This window comes from Mobula hypostoma, chromosome 3, assembly GCF_963921235.1.
Source record: "Mobula hypostoma chromosome 3, sMobHyp1.1, whole genome shotgun sequence".
Taxonomy (NCBI): domain Eukaryota; kingdom Metazoa; phylum Chordata; class Chondrichthyes; order Myliobatiformes; family Myliobatidae; genus Mobula; species Mobula hypostoma.
In genome coordinates this window covers 14,352,136-14,374,485 of record NC_086099.1, presented here as the reverse complement: position 1 = coordinate 14,374,485, position 22,350 = coordinate 14,352,136, and the positions used below count along the sequence as shown (strand labels likewise).

Here is a 22,350-nt window from a genome sequence, read left to right as displayed (position 1 = left end):
AAGCATCAAGTCCCTGAACCAGCGTGGATAATTTCACTCACCTCAACTCTGAACTGACTTTATAATCTACAGACTCACTGTCAAGGCTTCACAACTCATGTTCTCAGTACTTTTTTTATTTACACAATTTGTCTTCTTTTGCACATTGGTTGCTTGTCAGTCTTTTATGTGTAGTTTTTGTAAATTCTGTTGTATTTTTTGTAAATGCCCGCAAGAAAATGAATCTCAAGGTAGTATATAGTGACGTATATCTGCTTTGATAATACATTTACTTTAGAACTAGAATCAGGTTTATTATCACTGGCATGTGACATGAAATTTGTTAACTTAGCAGCAACAGTTCAATGTAATACATAATCTAGCAGAGAGAGAAAAATAATAATAATAAATAAAATAAAACTTAATAATAAATTAACAAGTAAATCAATTACATATATTGAATAGATTTTTTTAAATGTGCAAAAACAGAAATACTGTATATTAAAAAAAGTGAGGTAGTGTCCAAAGCTCAAAGTCCATTTAGGAATCAGATGGCAGAGGGGAAGAAGCTGTTCCTGAATCACTGAGTGTGTGCCTTCAGGCTTCTGTATCTCCTACCTGATGGTAACAGTGAGAAAAGGGCATGCCCTGGGTGCTGGAGGTCCTTAATAATGGACGCTGCCTTTCTGAGACACTGCTCAATAAAGGCTAGTGCCCAAGATGGAGCTGACTAGATTTACAACCTTCTACAGCTTCTTTCGGTCCTGTGCAGTAGCCCTTCCATACCAGACAGTGATGCAGCCTGTCAGAATGCTCTCCATGGTACAACAATGGAAGTTTTTGAGTGTATTTGTTGACTTGCCAAATCTCTTCAAACTCCTAATAAAGTATAGCCACTGTCTTGCCTTCTTTATGACTACATCAATATGTTTGGACCAGGTTAGATCCTCAGAGATCTTGACACCGAGGAACTCGAAACTGCTCACTCTCTCCACTTCTGATTCTCTCTATGAGGATTGGTACGGGTTCCTTCGTCTTACTCTTCCTGAAGTCCACAATCAGCTCTTTCGTCTTACCGACATTGAGGGCCAGGTTGTTGCTGCGGCACCATTACACTAGTTGGCATATCTCACTCCTATACGCCATCTCGTCACCACCTGAGATTCTACCAACAATAGTTCTATCATCAGCAGATTTGTAGATGGTATTTGAGCTATGCCTAGCCAAACACACACCCCTGTGGTGCGCCAATGTTAATCGTCAGCGAGGAGGATATGTTATCACTAATCCGCACAGACTGTGGTCTTCCAGTTAGGAAGTCGAGGATCCAATTGCAGAGGGAGGTACAGAGGCCCAGGTTCTGCAACTTCTCAATCAGGATTGTGGGAATGATGGTATTTAATGCTGAGCTACAGTCGATGAACAGCATCCTGACGTAGGTGTTTGTGTTGTCCAGGTGGTCTAAAGCCATGTGGAGAGCCACAGAGATTGTGTCTGCCGTTGGCCTGTTGTGGCGATAGACAAACTGCAATGGGTCCAGGTCCTTGCTGAGGCAGGAGTTCAGTCTAGTCATAACCAACCTCTCAAAGCATTTCATCACTGTCGATGTGAGTGCTATCAGGCAATAGTCATTAAAGCAACACAGACAAAAATTGCTGGTGAAAGCAACCGGCCAGACAGCATCTATAGGAAGAGGTACAATCAACGTTTCGGGCTGAGACTCTTCGAGTCCTGATGAAGGGTCTCAGCCCGAAACGTTGACTGCACCTGTTCCTATAGACGCTACCTGGCCTGCTGCGTTCACCAGCATTTTTTGTGTGTGTTGCTTGAATTTCCAGCATCTGCAGATTTCCTCGTGTTTGAGTCATTAAGGCAGCCCACATTATTCTTCTTAGGCACTTTGAGTCTAAATTTACATGCGAGTTTGTTATGGCTACAATCTCACCTGTGCAATGGGGTATGCTAAGCAAAAATGGTGCCTCAACTGTGGTCTAACCATTGTCTTAAGAGTGCATTGCCCAGGGCTTGATTTCATGAATTACACTAAGACTCACTCTCAACATCATTATGGAATAGGATGTGTAGCAGATTTCAGCATCAACAGATTTATACGTACTCCCCCTTCTCTCTTTTTCCATTCCCCATTATGGCTCCCCTTTCAACCCTTCTCTACTCCTCAGCCACCCGTCACCTCTCTCTGGTTCCAGTCCTCCTTCCCTTTCTCCTCACCTACCAAATTCCTTCTTCTTATTATTTCACCTTCATTCCTTCCCACCCCCACCTCACCTGGTTCAAATTCCTTCTTCTTATTATTTCATCTTCATTCCTTCCCACCCCCACCTCACCTGGTTCAAATTCCTTCTTCTTATTATTTCATCTTCATTCCTTTCCACCCCCGCCTCACCTGGTCTCACCAACCACCTGCCAGCTTGTACTCCTCCCACCTTCTTATTCTGGTTTCTTCCCCCTTCCTTTCCAGTCCTGAAGAAGGGTCTCAGCCCGAAACGTCAACTGTTTTGATCCCTTCCATAGATACTACCTGACCTTCTGAGTTCCCCCAGCATTTTCTGTGTGTGTGCATTCATCAACAGAGTTCAGATTACGTGTAACATTGTTAAAAATGCTGCTAATTAGTTTAATGTAAACTCAATGTGGTCAAAGTTCATATGGTCATTAATGTTGTTCAGCTATATATAGCCAGCTTTATGAACAACAGAAATAGATCAGGAATGCTGCAATTATCATATCTGAAATGGTGGAAATGCACTGCAGGTCCAACACGGGCTACTGAACACAGCATGCTGTTTCTCTGCAATGGTGTAGAGCTTACCAGGCACTTGAGTTTTGTTTTACCTTCTCCTATTTCACTCAGCTGAACAAAAAAATCTTTCTCATATGTCAGTCTACTATCCTGATTCATAATCTATAGCTCAAATACAAACCAAGGCATTCTTTTCCACCAATGAACTATGCCGCATTCTGCTCAATGAATTTCTACGTTTGGAGGGAATGGTGCACCTGCCTTGCTCAGATTATGAAGAACACCATTAGCAAACCCTGAACTTACAACCTTCTCAAGAGACCCAGGACAAAGCGAACACTGCTCCGTGATGTTTATTTGCTTCAGCGCAGAACTGGCTCCGGGGCTGTGGCCTGCAGCCATCGGGCTCCTGGACCATCTTCACTCACCCCAGTGCTGAACTGGCTCCATGGTTGTTGGCCCACTTTCAGTGACTCTGTAGTCGTCAATCTTCTATTTGGGAAAATTGTTTTCAATGGGAGGACTGTAAATTTTTGGACATCTCTGCCAAAGAGGACAATGGGCACTCAGCTAATGAAAATATTCTGAATGAAAATGAACTGTTTTTTGGACACAGCAGAATACAACAATCCAAGAAAAAGTACCTAGGCATATACATGGGTCAGAAAGGTTGAGAGGAATATGGGCGAAGCACAGACAAATGGAACTAGCTTAGCTGGTAAACTTGGTCAGCACGGGCCAGTTGGGCTGAAGGGCCTGTATGTCTCTATGGGAAGAGGACAGGAAAGTGGAATTCAAATGGAAGTAGAGGATTTATAACATTGAATCTACCTCTGCTCTCTCTAGTGCAAAAAATGAAGTTCTGCTCTTTCACATGCAACTTTCTCAAACAGAGGACTATGCTCTGAAAAACATCACAGCAAGTCAAAAAAGAGTTTCCAAATAAAAGGTGAAAGCTCCAAAGAATCTGAATGGATTTACACTACAGCAGACACTTCCTTCATAAAGAACAGGAAATATCTGGTCGTACGGCCAGATTTGGGAACAGCTTCCTTCCAACTGTGATAAGACTGCTGAATGGATCCTGACCCGGATCTGGGCCGTACCCTCCAAATATCCGGACCTGCCTCTCAGTTTTTTTGCACTACCCTACTTTCCCTTTTCTATGTCTTATTTATGATTTATAATTTAAATTTTTAATATTTACTATTGATTTGTACTCCAGGGAGCACGAAGCGCAGAATCAAATATCGCTGTGATGATTGTACGCTCTAGTATCAATTGTTTGGCGACAATAAAGTATACAGTATATCTCTTCAGTCTTATCTGAACATTCTGCGACCCCTGCTCTTTGTGACTTTTATAAGTGACTTGAATGAGGAAGTGGAAGGGTGAGTTAGTAAGTTTGGAGCTCACACGAAGGTTGGTGGCATTGTAACTAGTGTAGAAGGTCATTGTAGATTGCAATGCGACTTTGACAGGATGCAGAGCTGGGCTGAGAAATGACAGATAGAGTTCAAACTAGAAACGTGTGAAGTGAGTCACATTGGAAGGTCATATTTGAAGGCAGAATACAGGATTAATGGCGGGATTCTTGGCAGCATGGAGGAACAGGCGGACCTTGAAATCCACTTCCATAGATCCCTCAAAATTGTTGTACATGTTGACAGGTTTGTTAAGAAGGCATATGGTGTGTTGGCCTTCATTAGTGAGGGGATTGAGATCAAGATCCGTGAAGTAATGTTGCAGCTCTACAAATCCCTGGTTAGACCAGACTTAGAATATTGTGTTCAGTTCTGGTCACCTCAAGCCGGATGGTGGCATGGTGGCATCAGCGCCGGACTTTGGAGCGAAGGCTCCTGGGTTCGAATCCAGCCGGCTCCCTTGCACGCTTTCCATCCCTGCTGGGTTGCGCGTCGAGCTAGCAACTCGGCCTGGTAAAAGTAAGAAAGCCTGCTTAAAAAACACCATCATGACAGCGTCCCGATGACTCTACTACGGAGTTAAGGGCTTTCTTCTTCTTCTGGTCACCTCATTAGGGAAAAGATGTGGAAGCTTTAGAGAGGGTGCCAAGGAAGTTTACCTTGACTTGAGGGCATGTTTATGAAGGTATGTTCAGGTATGTTAAGTGAGCTAGGACTTTTGTCTTTGAAGTGAACGAGCTTGACAGAGGTATACATTGAGTGGATAGCCAGAGACTTTTTCCCAGGGTGGAAGTGATAAATAGGGAGAGGTTTCATAATTTTAAGGTGACTGGAGAAAAGTATAGAACTGATATCAGGGGCATTTTTTTTCTTACAAAGGGAGTAGTGGTTAATGGAACACATTGTCAGGAGAGGTGGTAGAGGCAGATACATAAGGGCATTTTAGAAAGGCAGATGGATGTTGGTAGAATAGATGGGCTATGTAGGAGAGAAGGGTTGGAGTAGGTTACAAGGTCAGCACATGATGGGCTGAAGGCCCTGTCCTGTGCTATAATATTCAACGCTCTCTGTCCTATCTGAAAGTCAGACGGAGAAACTGACACAGTTACTGGAAAATACAGATCATTTTTACACATTCTTAATTCAGTTCTCAGAATTCTGGTGTACTTGAACATGATGCATACCATCAACGGAAATTTCAGCATCTGCTTGCGTTCATAAACTTTACAGATTTAAAGCAAATGGCTCAGAATCAGAATCAAGTTTATTATCACTGATATATATCCTTAACACGGGTGTGCCCAGTCCATTGCTGTACACTCGGTTCACACAAGGGAGCACGGCCAAAACTCACCAGTAATCAGATTGTCAAGTTCGCCAATGACACAACAGTGGTGGGACTCATCACAACAACGATAAGCATCAGGCAGAGAAGAGGTGGAAGAGCTTGTGGCCTGGTGCCAGGCAAATAATCTCTTCTTCAGTGTCAAAAAGACAAGGGAGATGTTTATCGACTTCAGAGAACTTGCAACACTCACACTCCACTAGACCATAAGACATAGTAGCAGAAATAGGCCATTCAGCCCATCATGGCTGATCCCGGATCCCACTCAACTCATACACGTGCCTTCTCATCATATCCTTTGATACCCTGACCAATCAGGAAACTATCAACTTCTGCCTTAAATATACACGTGGACTTGGCCTCCACCACAGTCTGTGGCAGAGCATTCCGCATATTCACTACTCTGGCTAAAAAAATTCCTCCTTACCTTTGTTCTTAAAAATAACCCCTCAGTTTTAAGGCTGTACCCTCTAGTTCTGGATACCCCCACCACAGGAAACATCCGCTCCACATCCACCCTATCTAGTCGTTTCAACATTCCGTAGTTTAAGTACCACCCCACTTTACATCGGTGGCACAGCAATAGAAACTGCAAGTAGGTCAGACTCCTGAGAGCACATCTCACACAAACTCTCAGGGTCCCGGAGCACATCCGACATAGTCAGGAAAGCTCACCAGCACCTCTACTTTCTGAGAGAGCTGAAGAGAACTGGACCATGCACATCGATACTCAGATCCTTCTACAGATGCGCAGTAGAGAGCATCCCACATCACTGCATGGTATGGAAGATGCACTGCTGCAGGCAGGAAAGCTCTACAACGCTTCGTCAAAACTACCCAATGCATCTCCAGCACCCACCTCTCCGTCATCAAGGAGATAGATATAGAATGGTGCCAGGAGGAAGACCAGCAACATCACGGTTTCCCACCCACCCTGTTCATGGACGACTTGACCCACCCCCATCAGGAAGGAGGCTACGTAGCACCACACCAGCACCAGACACAAAAACAGTTACTCTCCCTCAGCAGTGAGGCTGATCAATGCTCCTACCCCCTAACCCACCCCTCCACACCCCCCACCACCACTACTTTATCATTTCCTGTCAGAGTCACCTCAGGTACAGACACCCCTGTGCTGAGTGTCACTTTATAGACATACAATTAATCTATGTATGTAAGCTATCTCAGGTATTTACATTTATTGTGGTTATTTATTGGTTGTGTTCGTTACCTTATTGTTTCTTTTTTGTGCAGCATCAGATCTGGAGTAACAGCAGCATAGTGGTTAGTACAACGCTTTACAGTACAGGCGACGCGGGTTCGATTCCTGCAACTGCCTGTCAGGAGTTTGTGCGTTCTCCCCGTGACCGCGAGGGCTCCGTCCGGGTGCTCCGGTTTCTACCCACAACCAGTGATCAGTTAATTGGTCATTGTAAATTGTCCCCTGATTGGGCTAGGATTAAACTAGGGGGATTGCTAGGCGACGTGTCTCAAAGAGTGAGAAAGGCCTATTCTATGTGGTATCTCAATAAATAATAATTTTTTGTTCTCCTTTACACTTGTGTACTGGAAATGACGTTAAGCAATCTTGAGTCTTGAATACAAGATGTGGTGCAGAAAGAGAGCAAAAAATGGGTTCACTGTCCATTCAGAAATCTGATGGCAGAGGGGAAGAAACTGTTACTAAAAAGTTGAGTGAGTACTTATCATTATTTATTAAATCCAAAAATATTCTGCACGAATACTCCCTCATTGGATTTGAAGAATATTTTGGTTAAAGTTTAAACCTTAAAATAAAATGTGCAATCTTACTCTCCATGCCTCCCCCACAAATTTATTGTCGATTTCCAGAGGAGACTGGAAGTTTCTGTCCACTTGTATGTGAAGCTAGCAACGCCAGGCTCCAGCAACACTTCTGCACATGCAGTAATGATAGGCCCTGGTTATGTTTCCACGACTGGATTTAGGTGGCTCCAGACAGAATCCCGGGCTGATCCAAAGCATTCACATCCTGTTACGTCAGCAATGCCACAAATGAACTGTACCCGCAACACTAGTGATTTCAGAGGGGAACAGGAGCACAAATTAACAGCTTGCAGAAGTTGAGAGTCGAGAGATAAGATAGAATATACACCTCATCTCACAGACTCGCTACATTTTAGAAGCAGCTTCATCCCCTCCCTCATCAGATTTCTGAATGGACAATGAACCCATTGACACTACCTCACTTTATTTATATATATTTTTGCACTACCTATTTAATTTTTATATAATGATGTATAGTTTCTTATTGTAATTTGTAGTAATTTTATTATTATGTCTGGCACTGTTCTGCTGCCTTAAGGTTGTTATAGCCAGGGGTAGTAATGGGAATAAGCTCCCACTACCTATTAAATGCTCCCAGTGGCGTGTGTCTCAAACAGCCTCTGACAACCAAGCCCAGCTCCAGGCCTTCACATGTGGCTTAGCTACTAAGCCCAGCGGAACCATTTCTACCGACAGGAGAAGGGGCAAAGGCGTGTTGCTGGCGCCTTAAAACCAGTCGCTTCGGGTAGATCGGGCTCGTCAGCTCGTCTAGGAGAAGGAAAACTCTGATCTCAATCCTCCGCTTCCTAGCGGCTATACCCACTCGAGGAGAAGGCTTTGGGAGTGAACCCCGAGGAAAAATCTGGAGCTCGAGTCCCTAAGGCATTGAGATCAACACTGATTGGCAACACTTACAACACCGCTGGTCTCTGCCGCGTAGAGAGAGGGTGCCTGCTGCATGGGCAACAGCTTGCTCTCCCGTACCACCCTGGGTTGCGTATCAACACATACATAGCTAAAACACAACATTCATGGTTGACTTCAACCAACAGAGGGCCTGAAATGACAACAAACAACAAATTTCATGACATATGCCAATGATGTTAAACCAGGTTCTGGTTCTGACATTTCTTTTGATTATGCTGGGTAAGGAGTTAAGAGGCTTCTTGAAACGATCCTTCCAAAATCGTACTTCTCTAGGTTCCAATATTCCCAAGTGGTTTAAATGCATAACATCAAGCAAAATTGGTCATTTTAGATAATGCATCAATCACATTGTGTGTCCATTCTGCACTTAGTTCTTGCTCTATTTTAACTTGTAAATTGAAAAATTTTCAAGCAATGCATATGTAAATAGAGTAGAAAAAGGAAAATACAATAGAAATATTTGCAGCCACAGATCTGTGGATCAAAGCCAGCAGCATCAAATTGAGTGTTTTCACTTGAGATAAATAAGGGAAGAGCACCTGCTACCAGACAGCAAGTCATGTCTCAGATTAATCATACAGTAAACTGTCATGACGGGAATAAAAGTTTGGTGCTTGTACATTCAGTGCTGACTTGTAGCTGCAAACTAATCCTGCTTGCTTGTTTACACATCTGACAACCTTTTCAGAAAGTTTTGGAAAGTTCTGGGAATCCGAGGCCCGGAGGCAGTCCTGTAGTTGGAAGCATGAGTGTGTGTGTGTGTGAGCGAGAGAGAAAAGGAAGGAGAGAGAGAAAAAGAGGAGAGAGAGGAGAGAGAGAAGGAGAGGGAAGGAGGGAGAGGGAAGGAGAGAGAGAAGGAGAGGGAAGGAGGGAGAGGGAAGGAGGGAGAGAAAGAGAGGGAAGGAGGGAGAGGGAAGGAGGGAGAGAAAGAGAGGGAAGGAGGGAGAGGGAAGGAGGGAGAGGGAGAGGAAAGGAGGGAGAGGGAGAGGGAAGGAGGGAGAGGGAAGGAGGGAGAGGGAAGAGGGAAAGGGAGAGAGAGAGGGAGAGACTGAGAATGGGACAGACTGACTTGTTTTCCATCATTGCATCACTGTCCTGCTCTATTTTGTTTGCTGCTTATATTGCTGTGCTGAAAATGATGAGCATGCGATGTTGGTGTCGCAATGTGTGACAACACTTGCAGGCTGCCCCCAGCAAATTTTTGGGAGTGTTAGTTATTAATGCACATGACACATTTCATTGTATGTTTTGAGATGGATAATAAATCAGCCATGATGGAATGGTGGACAAAAACTTGATGGACTGAAGGCCTAACTCTGCTCCTACTCATTAATTATTTGATAAATAAATCTAAACTAAAATTAGGTTTATTACCACTGGTATATATCATGGTTCTTTAAGGTTGTTATAGCCAGAGGTGGTAGTGGGGATAAGCTCTCACTACCTATTAAATGCTCCCAATGGCATGCACATCAAATAATCTCTGACAACCAAATCCAGCTCAACAATTTTTACTGACAGCAGAAGGGGTAAAGGGGAGTAATTGCCAACTTAAAACCAGTCGCTTCAGACATATGGGGCTCATCAGCCATAGCTGGCAGCTCATCTAGGAGAAGGAATACTCTGATCTCAAACCTCCGCTGCCTTGCAGCTGTACCCACTGATACCCGAGGGAGAAATCTGGAGCTGGAATCCCGAAGGCAGTGCTACATTGAGTTCATTGCTGACTGACAACTCCTGCAACACTGCTGGTACCAAACTGTATCGCCTTTTGCTGTTCCTTTTGGTTCATCAGTTGCGTGGAGATGGGGAGCCTGCTACTTGGGCAACAGCTTGCTCTCCATATCGTACTACCCCGGCTTGTATATCTAGACAGCTAGGATGCAGTATCTATGGTCGACTCTGACTGACGGAGGCCTCAGACATATTATGTAATAGGCAGTACAGTGCAGGACATAAAAATTACTATATGTTACAAATAAAGAAACAAACAAATAAGTAAATAAACTAAACTGAACATTCTAGACTATTTCAAGGACTCTAGTTTGATGTTTTATGTTCTCTATGTTTTTTGTCCTTTTTGCCATTTGCGCAATTTGTTCTTTTTTTTATCAGGTTCGGTGTTGGATGCTTTATTTGAACAGTTCCCACGGTGTTTCTTTGTTTTGTGGCTGTCTGTGGGAAGACAAATTTCAAGGTTGTATACTTTGATATTAAATGTACTCTGAGTTTGAGCCTTTAGATCAGATAAATGGATAGATGGTGCAGAGGCGGAATGGTGAGGCGGTGTTGATGGGTTCACGGGCCATTCAGGGATCTGGTGAATCGGGAGAAGCTGTTCCTAAACTGTTGGGTTATGGGTCTTCAGGCTCCTGTACCTCCTCCTCCTCCCAAAGTTAAATACAAAGGTACAAATACGTCATGGGGTAAAAGTAGTGCACTAGTTAGCAGCTGTCTTTCTGTACCATATTTCACTATTGGGGAGTGTACAGACAGGCATTAAAGGCCAACATCTATTATTTCAAGCCGACTCTCACAGCTGGGGGCGCACAGTTTAATCTACTATACACGGCACAGTCTTGTTTCTAAACACATCACTACAGCTCTCGCAGCCTAAATCGGGCTCGCTGTTCTGACATACAATCCCCATAGTCGATTAAAATAAACTAGAACCCATTAACCGTCGCACTCTTGACATTCTCTTCCCTACCATTGCAACTTTGACTATTTCAGTTACTTTGAGCTGCTGTACTGATGCAGGCAGTCGGCATGTAGATAAAAACAACACAACATTTTGTTAAGGATGAATCAACTGCAGAGATAACAATGAAAGTCAGTACGGAAATTCAGTCGTTTAGGATGGAGGGAACAGAATGGAGGAAGGCCAATGTAGATTAGTTTGAACAGCAGTATGGAACATCAGGTCATAGAACACTACAGCACAGAAACCGGCTCTTTGGCTCATCCAGTCCTTGACCATAAGCACTCCATAACCCCTCCCATCCATGTGCCTATCCAAATGTCTCTTGAATGTTAAAATCAAACCTATATCTCCACTTCTGCTGGCAGCTTGTTCCACCCTCTCAGCACCCTCTGAGTAAAGAAGCCCACCCTCATGATCTCCTTGAATATTTCACCTTTCACCCTTAACAACCAATGACCTCTAGCCTCACCCAACCCCAGTGGAAAAAAGCCTGCTTGCATTGACCCCATCTATACCCCTCAGAATTTTGTATACCTCCATCAAATCGCCCCTCATTCTCCTATGCTCTAGGGATAATCCTATAATCCTGGCAAGGCCAAATGGATTGGGGATCCCACCCCCCCACCATCCACTGTTCCCAGCTCGTAGTCTCAAAATAGAGCCCCCATGCATCTAACTTAACTGACAAGCGTGGCTTTAAGCTGCACACATACCATGGAGTTCTCTCTGGTGACTGAATTCATTCTTCTGTGAACACAGCCACCATCATCCTTCACTGAGCCTTCTGTTGCTTCTCCGCGCCCTCGAGTTAACAGGATCCGAACGTGGGGCTGCCGCAGATTTTGCTCCGGCCTGATTTGAAATTTGCAGGCCTGCGCCTGAGGGATTGTTTCCAATGAACAGCTACGGGGCATTTCGGGGCAGTTTTCCCTACATGCCACTCCTCCAGCTTGCTCCTGCTCAGCAATGTCCAGACTCTCGGTGTTTCCTTTAACTGGCAAGAGAGCAGAAGTGCTTCGTCCCAGCCTTACGTGTGGCGACCCAGCCGTGCTTTCCCTCTCGGTACGGGCTCGTCCAGTTTTCAGATCCATCCATGAGTCCTGCAGACCGTCACGTTTTTGCTGGAGTTGCAGAATGAAGCAAGGTTTACCACCGTTCCCCGCTGCGTCAGGCTGGGGCTGCAAGGACCAGCACCTGGTCACCGAGGCGCGAGCTTTCCGATGTCCATTAGAGTTGAAGGGCAGAAGGTGCAATTGATGCGTGTCTCGTGTTGGCGAATGGCGCTGAATTCTTACGCCCCCAATGTTTACACCAGAGGCAGGCCCATTTGCCAATTCCTCTGGGCCGGCTGCCGTTTGTTCCAGAGGAAAGCAACAGTGTACTCTACAATTCGAGGCAGGGCTTCCGCCAGCCTGCTGTGCTGACTCAGCGGCCACACTATAGGGAGGGGGATCATCTGTGCTCAGAGGCACACTTGGAAGAGAACAGCTCCTGGAAAATAAACTATCACCGCTGCCAGCTTCCACTCCCACACCTGGTAACGGTTGCCCGGGGCACCCCGAGACACCGGAGTCACATCCATTGACAGGGCTGCGCTGCAGTGATATCTGCATCGACGAACTTCTGGTAGGCCGGGTCTCAACTCCATGCAGCTGAGGAACAAACATAGAGGAGCTCCGGTTTAGGGGGGTCTGATCCCGCAAAGAGAATCCAGCGTCAGATCCATTCTGAGCAGCACTTCTTCTCGGTAGAGTATGGAATGTCATGTAGACATCATTCTCTCTGTCTCCATCCAGCATCGCCAACCCTGGGTCTGTGTTACTCCTGTTCGATCCAAAGGACAGGCGCAGTCGATGAGCCATGGCTTAGCAGAAAAAGTCCTCTTCAAGAAATGAGAAAGCACGCTGCCAAAAGCATAATGTTAAAAAAGGCGAAGATACAACCTCAAGAAAAAACTGCCCCATCTGCCAAACTGTTAGCACTGAAGCTTGATAGCGACAGATAGCAGAAATAGCCCAAGTGACACGACGCATTCCAGGCATGATTGGATAAAGGCAATCAGTACTGCAGCACAGTGTGATATGGGGTAGGGTGGTAAGAGTCACATGATCCAACTCCCCTTCCAATGCACAGCAGAACTTTTTTTTAAACAAGACAGCCAGACCCTGAAACAGCACCTTCCCAGCTGCTCCTTTTCTGTCAAGGGTAGGTTCCCAGCGGGGGGGAGCGCTCGCAGCTGACTGGGGCCGCCTCCACTTGTCCAATAAATCTCCTCACACTCTACCCTGATATACTCCAAAAACTTCACGTGGGAAGGAAAAACACTGTTTACAAAGCCAAGGTTTTGCAGAATTCATTAGAAAGTGACTTGTCAAAGAAGTTGTGAACTGCTTTTTTTTTAAATTTGGAAAATCAACTTGCAAAAATGAAGATCAAAACAAATTTAACGATGATACTAAATACAATTTTATGGAAGCTTTGAGCATTAAATGTTCAGCAGATTTAAGCAGTCAGAAAGGATCCGTTTCAGTCGAGAGAAAGCTCGGAAAATCTGGTTCCACTTAAACTTCAGGATAATAGCCAGTTAAAAGAACTTTACTGCCAACAGTTTGTAGCCCATGTCATCTGTAAAGAGTTGGCATAAGGTAGCTACTACGATGAGAATCTGAAAGTTCCCAACAAGCACTAATTTCATGCTTTCTATTTCCGGGTTTAACACACAGTCTTAAGTTGATGACTACATATGAAAAATAATAGGTGTTAATATTGGTTTATTATTGTCATGTGGGCAGTGAAATGCTTGTCAGATCGGACCATTACACAGTGCATTGAGCACTGAGGTAAACCAATAACAACGCAGGTTCCTGAACCAACCTGCAGCAATGAACTGGCATCGTGGCAGTGGACTTTAGTGTTATTTGTTTACTTTTTACTGTTTGCACAATTTGTTCCATTTTTTTGCACATTGAATGTTTCCTGTCTTTTTAAAATGAGTTTCTATTGAGTTTGTGGGCTGCCTGAAAGAAGACGAATCTCAAGGTTGTATATAGTATACATACTTTGATAATAAATGTATCATGAATTTTGAATGTATAAAACTAGCATAAAATTGCAGTGCAGGTAAATAATAAAGTGCAAGAATAATAATGATAATTTACTGATACCTAAACTATCTAAAACATTACTACATTGAAAACACCACTGCCATTGGTCGAATCAAAGGTGGTAATGATTCAGCATATAGGAGGGAAATTGAAAATCTAGATGAGTGATGCAATAACAACAACCTATTACTTAATATCAGCAAGACCAAGGAGCAAATTATTGACTTTAGCAGACAGAAACTAGATGTCTATGAGCCAGTCTTCATCAGAGGATCAGAAGTGGAGAAGGTCAGCAACTTTAAACTCCTTGGTGAACCTGACCAAGGACCCAGCCCATAAATACAATTATGAAGAAAGCACAGCAGCACCTTTACTTCCTTAAGAGTTTATGAAGATTCAACATGATGTTTAAAACCTTGACAAACTTCTATAGATGTGTGGTGGAGAGTATATTGACTGGCTACATCACAGACTGGTATGGAAAACCCAATGTCCCTGAATGGAAAATCCTACAAAAAGCAAAAGATATGACCCAGTCCACCACAGGTAAAGCCCTCCCCACCATTGAGCATATCTACATGTAGCATTGTTACAGGAAAGCAGCATCCATGATTAGGGACCCCCAGTACCCACATCATGCTCTTTTCTCGCTCGGGTGATCGAAGAAGGTACAAGAACCTCTGGACACACACCTACAGGTTCAGGAACAGTTCTTACCCCTCAACCATCACGCTCTTGAACCAAAGGAGATAACTTCATGCAACTTCACTCAACCCATCACTGAAATGTTCCCTGTAGGTGTGTGTCCAGAGGTTCCTGTACCTTCTTCGATCGCCCGAGCGAGAAAAGAGCATGATGTGGGTACTGGGGGTCCCTAATCATGGATGCACTATGTATTGCGTATTTATTTATTGTTATTATTTCTTTCTTTTGTATTTCCATAGTTTGTTGGCTTTTGCACACTAGTTAAACCCCCAAGTTGGTGCAGTCTTTCATTGGTTCTATTATGGATGTTATTCCATTACCGATATATTAAGTATGCCTGCAAGAAAATGAATCTCAGGGTGTACATGGAAACATATATGTACTTTGATAATAAATTTACTTTGAACATTGTATTTATTAAAAAGGCCTACAATGTGGCACTGAATTAATTAAATTAATAATGAAATGTACAACTAAACTAGCCTCTTCTGTCTACACAATGTCCGTATCCTTCTCTTTCATGGGCTTATCGAGGAGCCCCTATCATATTTACCTCCGCTACCACCCCAGCCATCCACCACTCTGTGTAAAAACATGCTCCACCCTTCTCCTTTGAACTTACCCCCACCCTCAGTCACCTTAAGTGCAAGTCCTCTGGTATTGGAAATTTCACTCCTGGGGAAAAAAAAATACCATCTTTCTGCTCTATCAATAACTCTCATAATCTCATAAACCTCTGTCAGATCTTTCCCGAGCATCGGCCGCTCCAGAGGGGTAAGAAAAACAAGTTTGTTCAACCTCTTCTTCTAGGATGTGCCCTCTAATCCAGGCAGCATCCTGGCATTTAGGAAGAAAATAATGGAAATTGTTGTCAAGGATGTAATGCTGGGACTTTATATAAGGCATTAGTCAGACTGCATTTGGGTATTCTAGGCGGTTGTGGGCACCATATCTAAGAAAGGATGTGTTGCCATTGTGGAGGCTCCAGAGGAGAGTCACGAGAATGTCTATTCCTCCCCACAGATGCTTCTCTGATCTGTTGTGTTCCTCCAGTATTTGTGTGCGTTGAGTTTTATGAGAATGATCTTGGAAATGAAAGGGTTAATGTAAGAGGAGCACTTGATAGCTCTGGGCCTGTACTCAGTGGAATTTAGAAATAGTGCTAGTGAAGAATAGCAAGTTAGTGTTCATGGACCGCTCACAAATCTGTTGGCAGGGGGATGAAGCTGTTCCTAAAACATTGAGTGTGGGTCTTCAAGTTTCTATACCTCCTCCCTGAAGGTAGTAATGTGAAGAGGGCACATCCTGGGTGTGAGAGTCTTTAATGATGATGGATGCTGGCTTCTTAATATCAACATCTACAAAGTGGATAACTTCACATTTTCCTCACGTTCTATTCCACCCTTCACTTTGTTTGTCAATAACACACCTTGTTAATATCTTTGTGAAACCTTGTAGAATCCTCAACACAACTCGCATTCCCATTCACTGTAACTTTAAAGTGTTTTAGTCCCTAGAGTGAATAGTCAAGCACAGAGAACCAATCCTGTGATACCCCATTAGCCATGGCTTATTAAAAGTGTTGCAGCTTAAAAAGTAGTAATACTGATTATTATATGAACCTGTGAAAGTGTCTGCCATGTTGAGTCTCCAATTCACTGTCAAAAGAACATCAGCTTTTAATTGTATTTATTCACACTCCACAGGCAAGACATTATGGGGAAGTTACAGAATGTTACATGTGTGCATTACCTTGATTACACTAATCGTGAGAATAATCACTGGTATTTGTACATTCAGACATGTAACAATTCTGTGTTGGCATTGTGTTTAACTTTCTGCAGTTTCACAAATTTTTCTCATTAAAAACCCTGAAGAAACAGTTGTGTTGAGAAGGTGTTTAACTCCCTGCCTAGCTTTGTAAACGCACACTGTGAGGGCAGTAGACGTACAGTGAAATCCACCATTTACGTTAACAGCCAACACACCTATGGGTGTTCTGGGGCAGTCGACAAAAATCGCTACACTACTATGCTGTCCTAAGGCATAAGATTTGTTATGTGAATAACTGGAAGAGCTGCTCCAGGCCCTGAATGGTGGACATTGAGGGGGTGCAGAGGCAGACATTACACCTCCCTCAGTTACAAGGAAAAGTGCCTGGGAAGTGGGGGGGGGGGAGCGACAGGTTGGACGGATAAGCCATAGAATCATAGAACCATAGAAACTACAGCACAGAAACAGGCCCTTTGGCCCTTCTTGGCTGTGCCAAACCATTTTCTGCCTAGTCCCACTGACCTGCACACGGACCATATCCCTCCATACACCTCCCATCCATGTATCTGTCCAATTTATTCTTAAATGTTAAAAAAGAACCCGCATTTACCACCTCTTCTGGCAACTCATTCCATACTCCCACCACTCTCTGTGTGAAGAAGCCCCCACTAATGTTCCCTTTAAACTTTTCCCCCCTCACCCTTAACCCATGTCCTCTGGGTTTTTTTTCTCCCCTTGCCTCAGTGGAAAAAGCCTGCTTCCATTCACTCTATATATACCCATCATAATTTTATATACCTCTATCAAATCTCCCCTCATTCTTCTACGCTCCAGGGAATAAAGTCCTAACCTATTCAACCTTTCTCTGTAACTGAGTTTCTCAAGTCCCGGCAACATCCTTGTAAACCTTCTCTGCACTCTTTCAACCTTATTTATATCCTTCCTGTAATTTGGTGACCAAAACTGAACACAATACTCCAGATTCGGCCTCACCAATGCCTTATACAACCTCATCATAACATTCCAGCTCTTATACTCAATACTATGATTAATAAAGGCCAATGTACCAAAAGCTCTCTTTACGACCCTATCTACGTGTGACGACACTTTTAGGGAATTTTGTATCTGTATTCCCAGATCCCTCTGTTCCACTGCACTCCTCAGTGCCTTACCATTAACCCTGTATGTTCTACCTTGGTTTGTCCTTCCAACGTGCAATACCTCACACTTGTCTGTATTAAACTCCATCTGCCATTTTTCAGCCCATTTTTCCAGCTGGTCCAAGTCCCTCTGCAGGCTCTGAAAACCTTCGTCACTGTCTACTACACCTCCAATCTTTGTATCATCAGCAAACTTGCTGATCCAATTTACCACATTATCATCCAGATCATTGATATAGATGACAAATAACAATGGACTCAGCACTGATCCCTGTGGCACACCACTAGTCACAGGCCTCCACTCAGAGAAGCAATTTTCTACCACCACTCTCTGGCTTCTTCCATCGAGCCAATGTCCAATCCAATTTACCACCTCTCCATGTATACCTAGCGACTGAATTTTCCTAACTAACCTCCCATGCGGGACCTTGTCAAAGGCCTTACTGAAGTCCATGTAGACAATATCCACTGCCTTCCCTTCATCCACTTTCCTGGTAACCTCCTCGAAAAACTCCAACAGATTGGTCAAACATGACCTACCACGCACAAAGCCATGTTGACTCTCCCTAATAAGCCCCTGTCTATCCAAATGCTTGTAGATTCTGTCTCTTAGTACTCCCTCCAATAATTTACCTACTACTGACGTTAAACTCACCAGCCTATAATTTCCCGGATTACTTTTCGATCCTTTTTTAAACAACGGAACAACATGAGCCACTCTCCAATTCTCCGGCACTTCACCCGTAGACAGCGACATTTTAAATATTTCTGCCAAGGTCCCTCGGACCTTGAAGCCAGCAAGCAATTCACGGAGAGAGTGATCCTTGCAGAAAGCAGAGAAGGGTGGGGAGGGGAAGACATAGCTGGAGGGATGATCATATTGCAGATGGCAGAAATAGTGACAAATTCTTTAGATCTTCCCCCTGAAAAGGTAAAAGTAGTATGCAATAAGTGTCCTTAAATTAAATAATTGCAGATTATTTTGTTGAAAAAAAATGTATGGGCACAGAACTATTATCCCCTAATTAAAACTCTACACTATAAAAATGTCAACTGTATAACATGCATTACAAAGAAACCAGCTCTTACGAACTGGGGCTTTTCTCTTTAAAGCAGAGGAGGATGAGGGGAGACCTGATAAGAGGATCAACATAATAAAAGGCATTGTAGGATTTTGTGAATAAAACATGCCTTCTTACTGTTAGTGAGATAGCTCTGCTATGGAGAGGGGAGACTGCCTTTTTATCACTGGTGAGATCGCTCTGCTACAGACAGGGAAACGTCTGCCGCTGTGCCCGGAGAACGTTACCCAGTTTTCTGCATTTTGGACATGGACTTGAACTATAGGCTTTTTTCACTCATATGGTTTTTTCATATTCTGTGTTTTCTGCCTGATCTTTCTCATTCTTTTTGTGCACGGGGGGATTTGGGGGTAAACGTGCTTGTTCTGTTTTTGTTTTGTCTTTTGTGTGGGGAGGAGGAATTTGGGGGTTGTTGATCATGTTGCCGTTCTCTTCTACCTTGCTTCATGGCTATCTGGACAAGAAAAATTTCAGAGTTTTGTATACTTTGATATTAAATGAACCTTTGAATCATTGAGTCATCTTATGTGCTTAATAAAAGCTACAGCCATCACGAACAAACCAAAAGCAATCGCCTGACACTGATGTTATTACTTCAGACGCCATCTCTTAAAGTAAACACAACAACTCAATGACGGCAACACACATCAAAGTTGCTGCTCAACGCAGCAGGCCAGGCAGCATCTCTAGAAAGAGGTACAGTCGACGTTTCAGGCCGAGACCCTTCGTCAGGACTAACTGAAGGAAGAGTTAGTAAGAGTAAGAGTTAGTAACTCAATGACAGCATTTGGGAATCATGTAAAACAGTTTTTATTATGAAGAATATGTGTCATCTGTCACCCATGACTTTACCCCACAGCATAGATAGAGTGGGTAGCCAGAGACATTTTCCTAGGGCGGAAATAGCTAATACAAGGGGTCTTCATTTGAAGGTAATTGGGAGAAAGCATCATGGGGGAAGGGGAATGCCAGAGGTAAGTTTTTCTTTACACAGAGTGTGATGAGTGCATAAAAGGTGCTGCCTTGGGTGGTAGTAAGGGCAGATGTACATTAGGGGCATTTAAAAAAAACCCTTAGATAGACACATGGATGACAGAAAAATGGAGGAAAGGGCTCGATTGATCTGACAGTAGGTTAAAAGATTAGCACAACATCATGGGTCAGAGTGCCTGTACTGTACTGTAATGTTCTATGTTCTATATCCATTATGACGTACATTAAAGTTATGGGGTCAGTGACAGAGCACATGTTTTTTTTATTTAAATAAACAGTTGCTGAAAATATCTGATCCTTTGTTAATGCTAGCCTGCAAACCTGCTAAGCCCAAAAACTCACGGTCTTAGAATTGTTTTTGATGACTACAAAAGAGAGAGAGAGAGAGAAAGAGAGAGAACATCTCAGGTTTCCCAATATATCACGATTGGCACAAACAACTCTGTTTTGAGACAAGTGAGAGCATCGCCAAATCCCATGAACTGCCTGCCACATAAGCCACCTGACTATCTGAGCGGTTGCCAAGACAACTCACAATCAGTACTAGCTATTTCAATGGACTTTCCATCACTTCAGCATTTCATTTCAGGGGGGAAAAAAGACAAAAGGAACAACCTCATGAATTTATTTAGTCAAATCATCAAAATTTAATTTGTTAAAAAAATGTTAGAACATCATGGTGTAGCTGGACAACATGTTGCTTCAGCTGCTTTACAGGAAATATGGATCACTTGGGGACTGCCCCCAGCACACCCTCAGATGAATTGATTGTTAATGTAAATGACGCATTTCAATGTATGGTTCAATCAGGCAAATAACCTCTTCCTCAATGTCAACAAGACAAAGGAGATGGTTATCAACTTCAGGAAACTCACACCGCTCACAGTGGTGGAAACCGTTTGCAGTTTCAAACTCCTAGGAGTGCACATCTTGCACAACCTCTCTCAGCCGCAGGGCACATTCTATTTTCTGAGGAGGCTGTACAGAATTGCACTATGCACATTTACATTCATGTCATTCTCCAGATGCGCAGTAGAGAGCATCCTAACAAGTTGCATGACTGGATGATATGGAAACTGCACTGTGGCAGACGGGAACAGGTAGTCAAAACTGCCCAATGCATCACCAGCACCAGCCCACCTGTTATCAAGGACATATGGACGGAAAGGTGCCAGAAAAGGACCAGTAACACCATGGAAGATCTCACTCACCCTGCTCATGGACTGCTTATGAAGAACCCCACCCACCTCCCTCCTGCCATCTGGACAAAGGCACCGAAGCATTTGGGCTCTCACGACCAGACTATGTAACAGTTTCTTCCCCCAAGCTGGCAGACTCCTCAATACCCAGAGCCTGGCTTGACACCAACCTACTGCCCTCGACTGTGCCTACTGTCTTGTTTATTATTTTTGTAGTGCCTGCAGTGTTTTGTGCACTTCATGCAGTCCTGGGTAGGTCTGTGGTCTAGTGTAGTCTCTGTGTTGTTTTTACGTAGTTCAGTGTAGTTTTTGTATTGTTTCATGTAGCACCATGGTCCTGAAAAACATTGTTTCGTTTTCACTGTGTACTGTACCAGCAGTTATGGTCGAAATGACAAGAAAAAGTGACTTGACTGTTTGTCCCACTGCCATCAGAGAGGAGGTTACGCAACATCCACACCAGGACCACCAGACTCAAAAACAGTTACTTTCCCCTCCAAAGTAACTGTGGAGGGGAAACAGGTACTTTCTCCTCCACCCACTCCTGGACAGCCTCAACCACCTTTACCTTATCACTTCCAGCCAGTCACCTTACGTACAGACACTCCTGTAGCTGGAGTTATTTTATGGACATAAAATCAATCTATGCATATAAGCTGTCTTACATAATTATATTTATTGTGCTTTTCTCTTATATTGTGTCTTTATCTTATTGTGTTCTCTTTGGTAATGCATCGGATCCTGAGTAACAATTACTTTGTTCTCCTTTACATTTGTGTACTGGAAATTACATTCAACAATCTTGAATCATCATGTTCATTTTTTGTGGTTGTTAAGGTTGTTATAGCTGGGGGTTGGGGAGTAGTGTGGATCAGCTCCCACCACCTATTAAATGTTCCCAAAGGTGTGGTGTCTCAATAGCCTCTGACAAGTCCAGCTCCTGCCCTTCATGTGTGATTTAGCAACTCAACCCGGTGGAACCATCTTTACTGACATAGAAGGGGAAAAGGCGGGTTACAGGTACCTTAAAACCAGTAGCTTCGGGCAGATGGGGCTCATAAGCCATGGTTGGCAGTTCAGCTAGGAGAAGGAAAACTCTGATCTCAGTCCTCCGCTGCCTTGCGGTTATACCCACTCATGGGGAAGGCTTTGGGAACAAATCCCAGAGCTGGAGTCGCTAAGGCAGTCCTACTTTGAGTTCAACGTTGACTGGAAGCTCCTGCGACACCGCTGGTGCCAAACTGTATCGGTCTTTGCCATTCCTTTGGATTCATCAGCTGCGTGGAGAGGGAAGCCTGCCGCATGGGCAACAGGTTGTTCTCTGTGTCATACTGCCCTGGCTTGTGTATCCTGTAGATAGCCACGAGGCAATATCCATGGTCCGCCCC

General features: G+C 43.8%; 1 protein-coding gene across 16 annotated transcripts in view; it reads right to left on the bottom strand.

Moving 5' to 3' along the window:
* Positions 1 to 22,350, bottom strand: part of nedd4l (NEDD4 like E3 ubiquitin protein ligase) — a 466,571-nt gene that overhangs the window by 247,647 nt on the left and 196,574 nt on the right. For 3 of the 16 annotated variants that reach the window (XM_063042671.1, XM_063042674.1, XM_063042675.1), the window contains exon 1: positions 11,660 to 13,462. The exons of 6 other annotated variants lie outside the window; for them this stretch is intronic. In XM_063042671.1, coding sequence (XP_062898741.1) covers positions 11,660 to 12,808 — 1,149 coding nt within the window. In that variant the 5' untranslated portion in view covers positions 12,809 to 13,462. Of the gene's footprint in view, positions 1 to 11,659; positions 13,468 to 22,350 lie in introns of those variants that run through there. 7 more of the 16 variants (XM_063042677.1, XM_063042680.1, XM_063042676.1 and 4 more) reach the window with 5 other exon arrangements.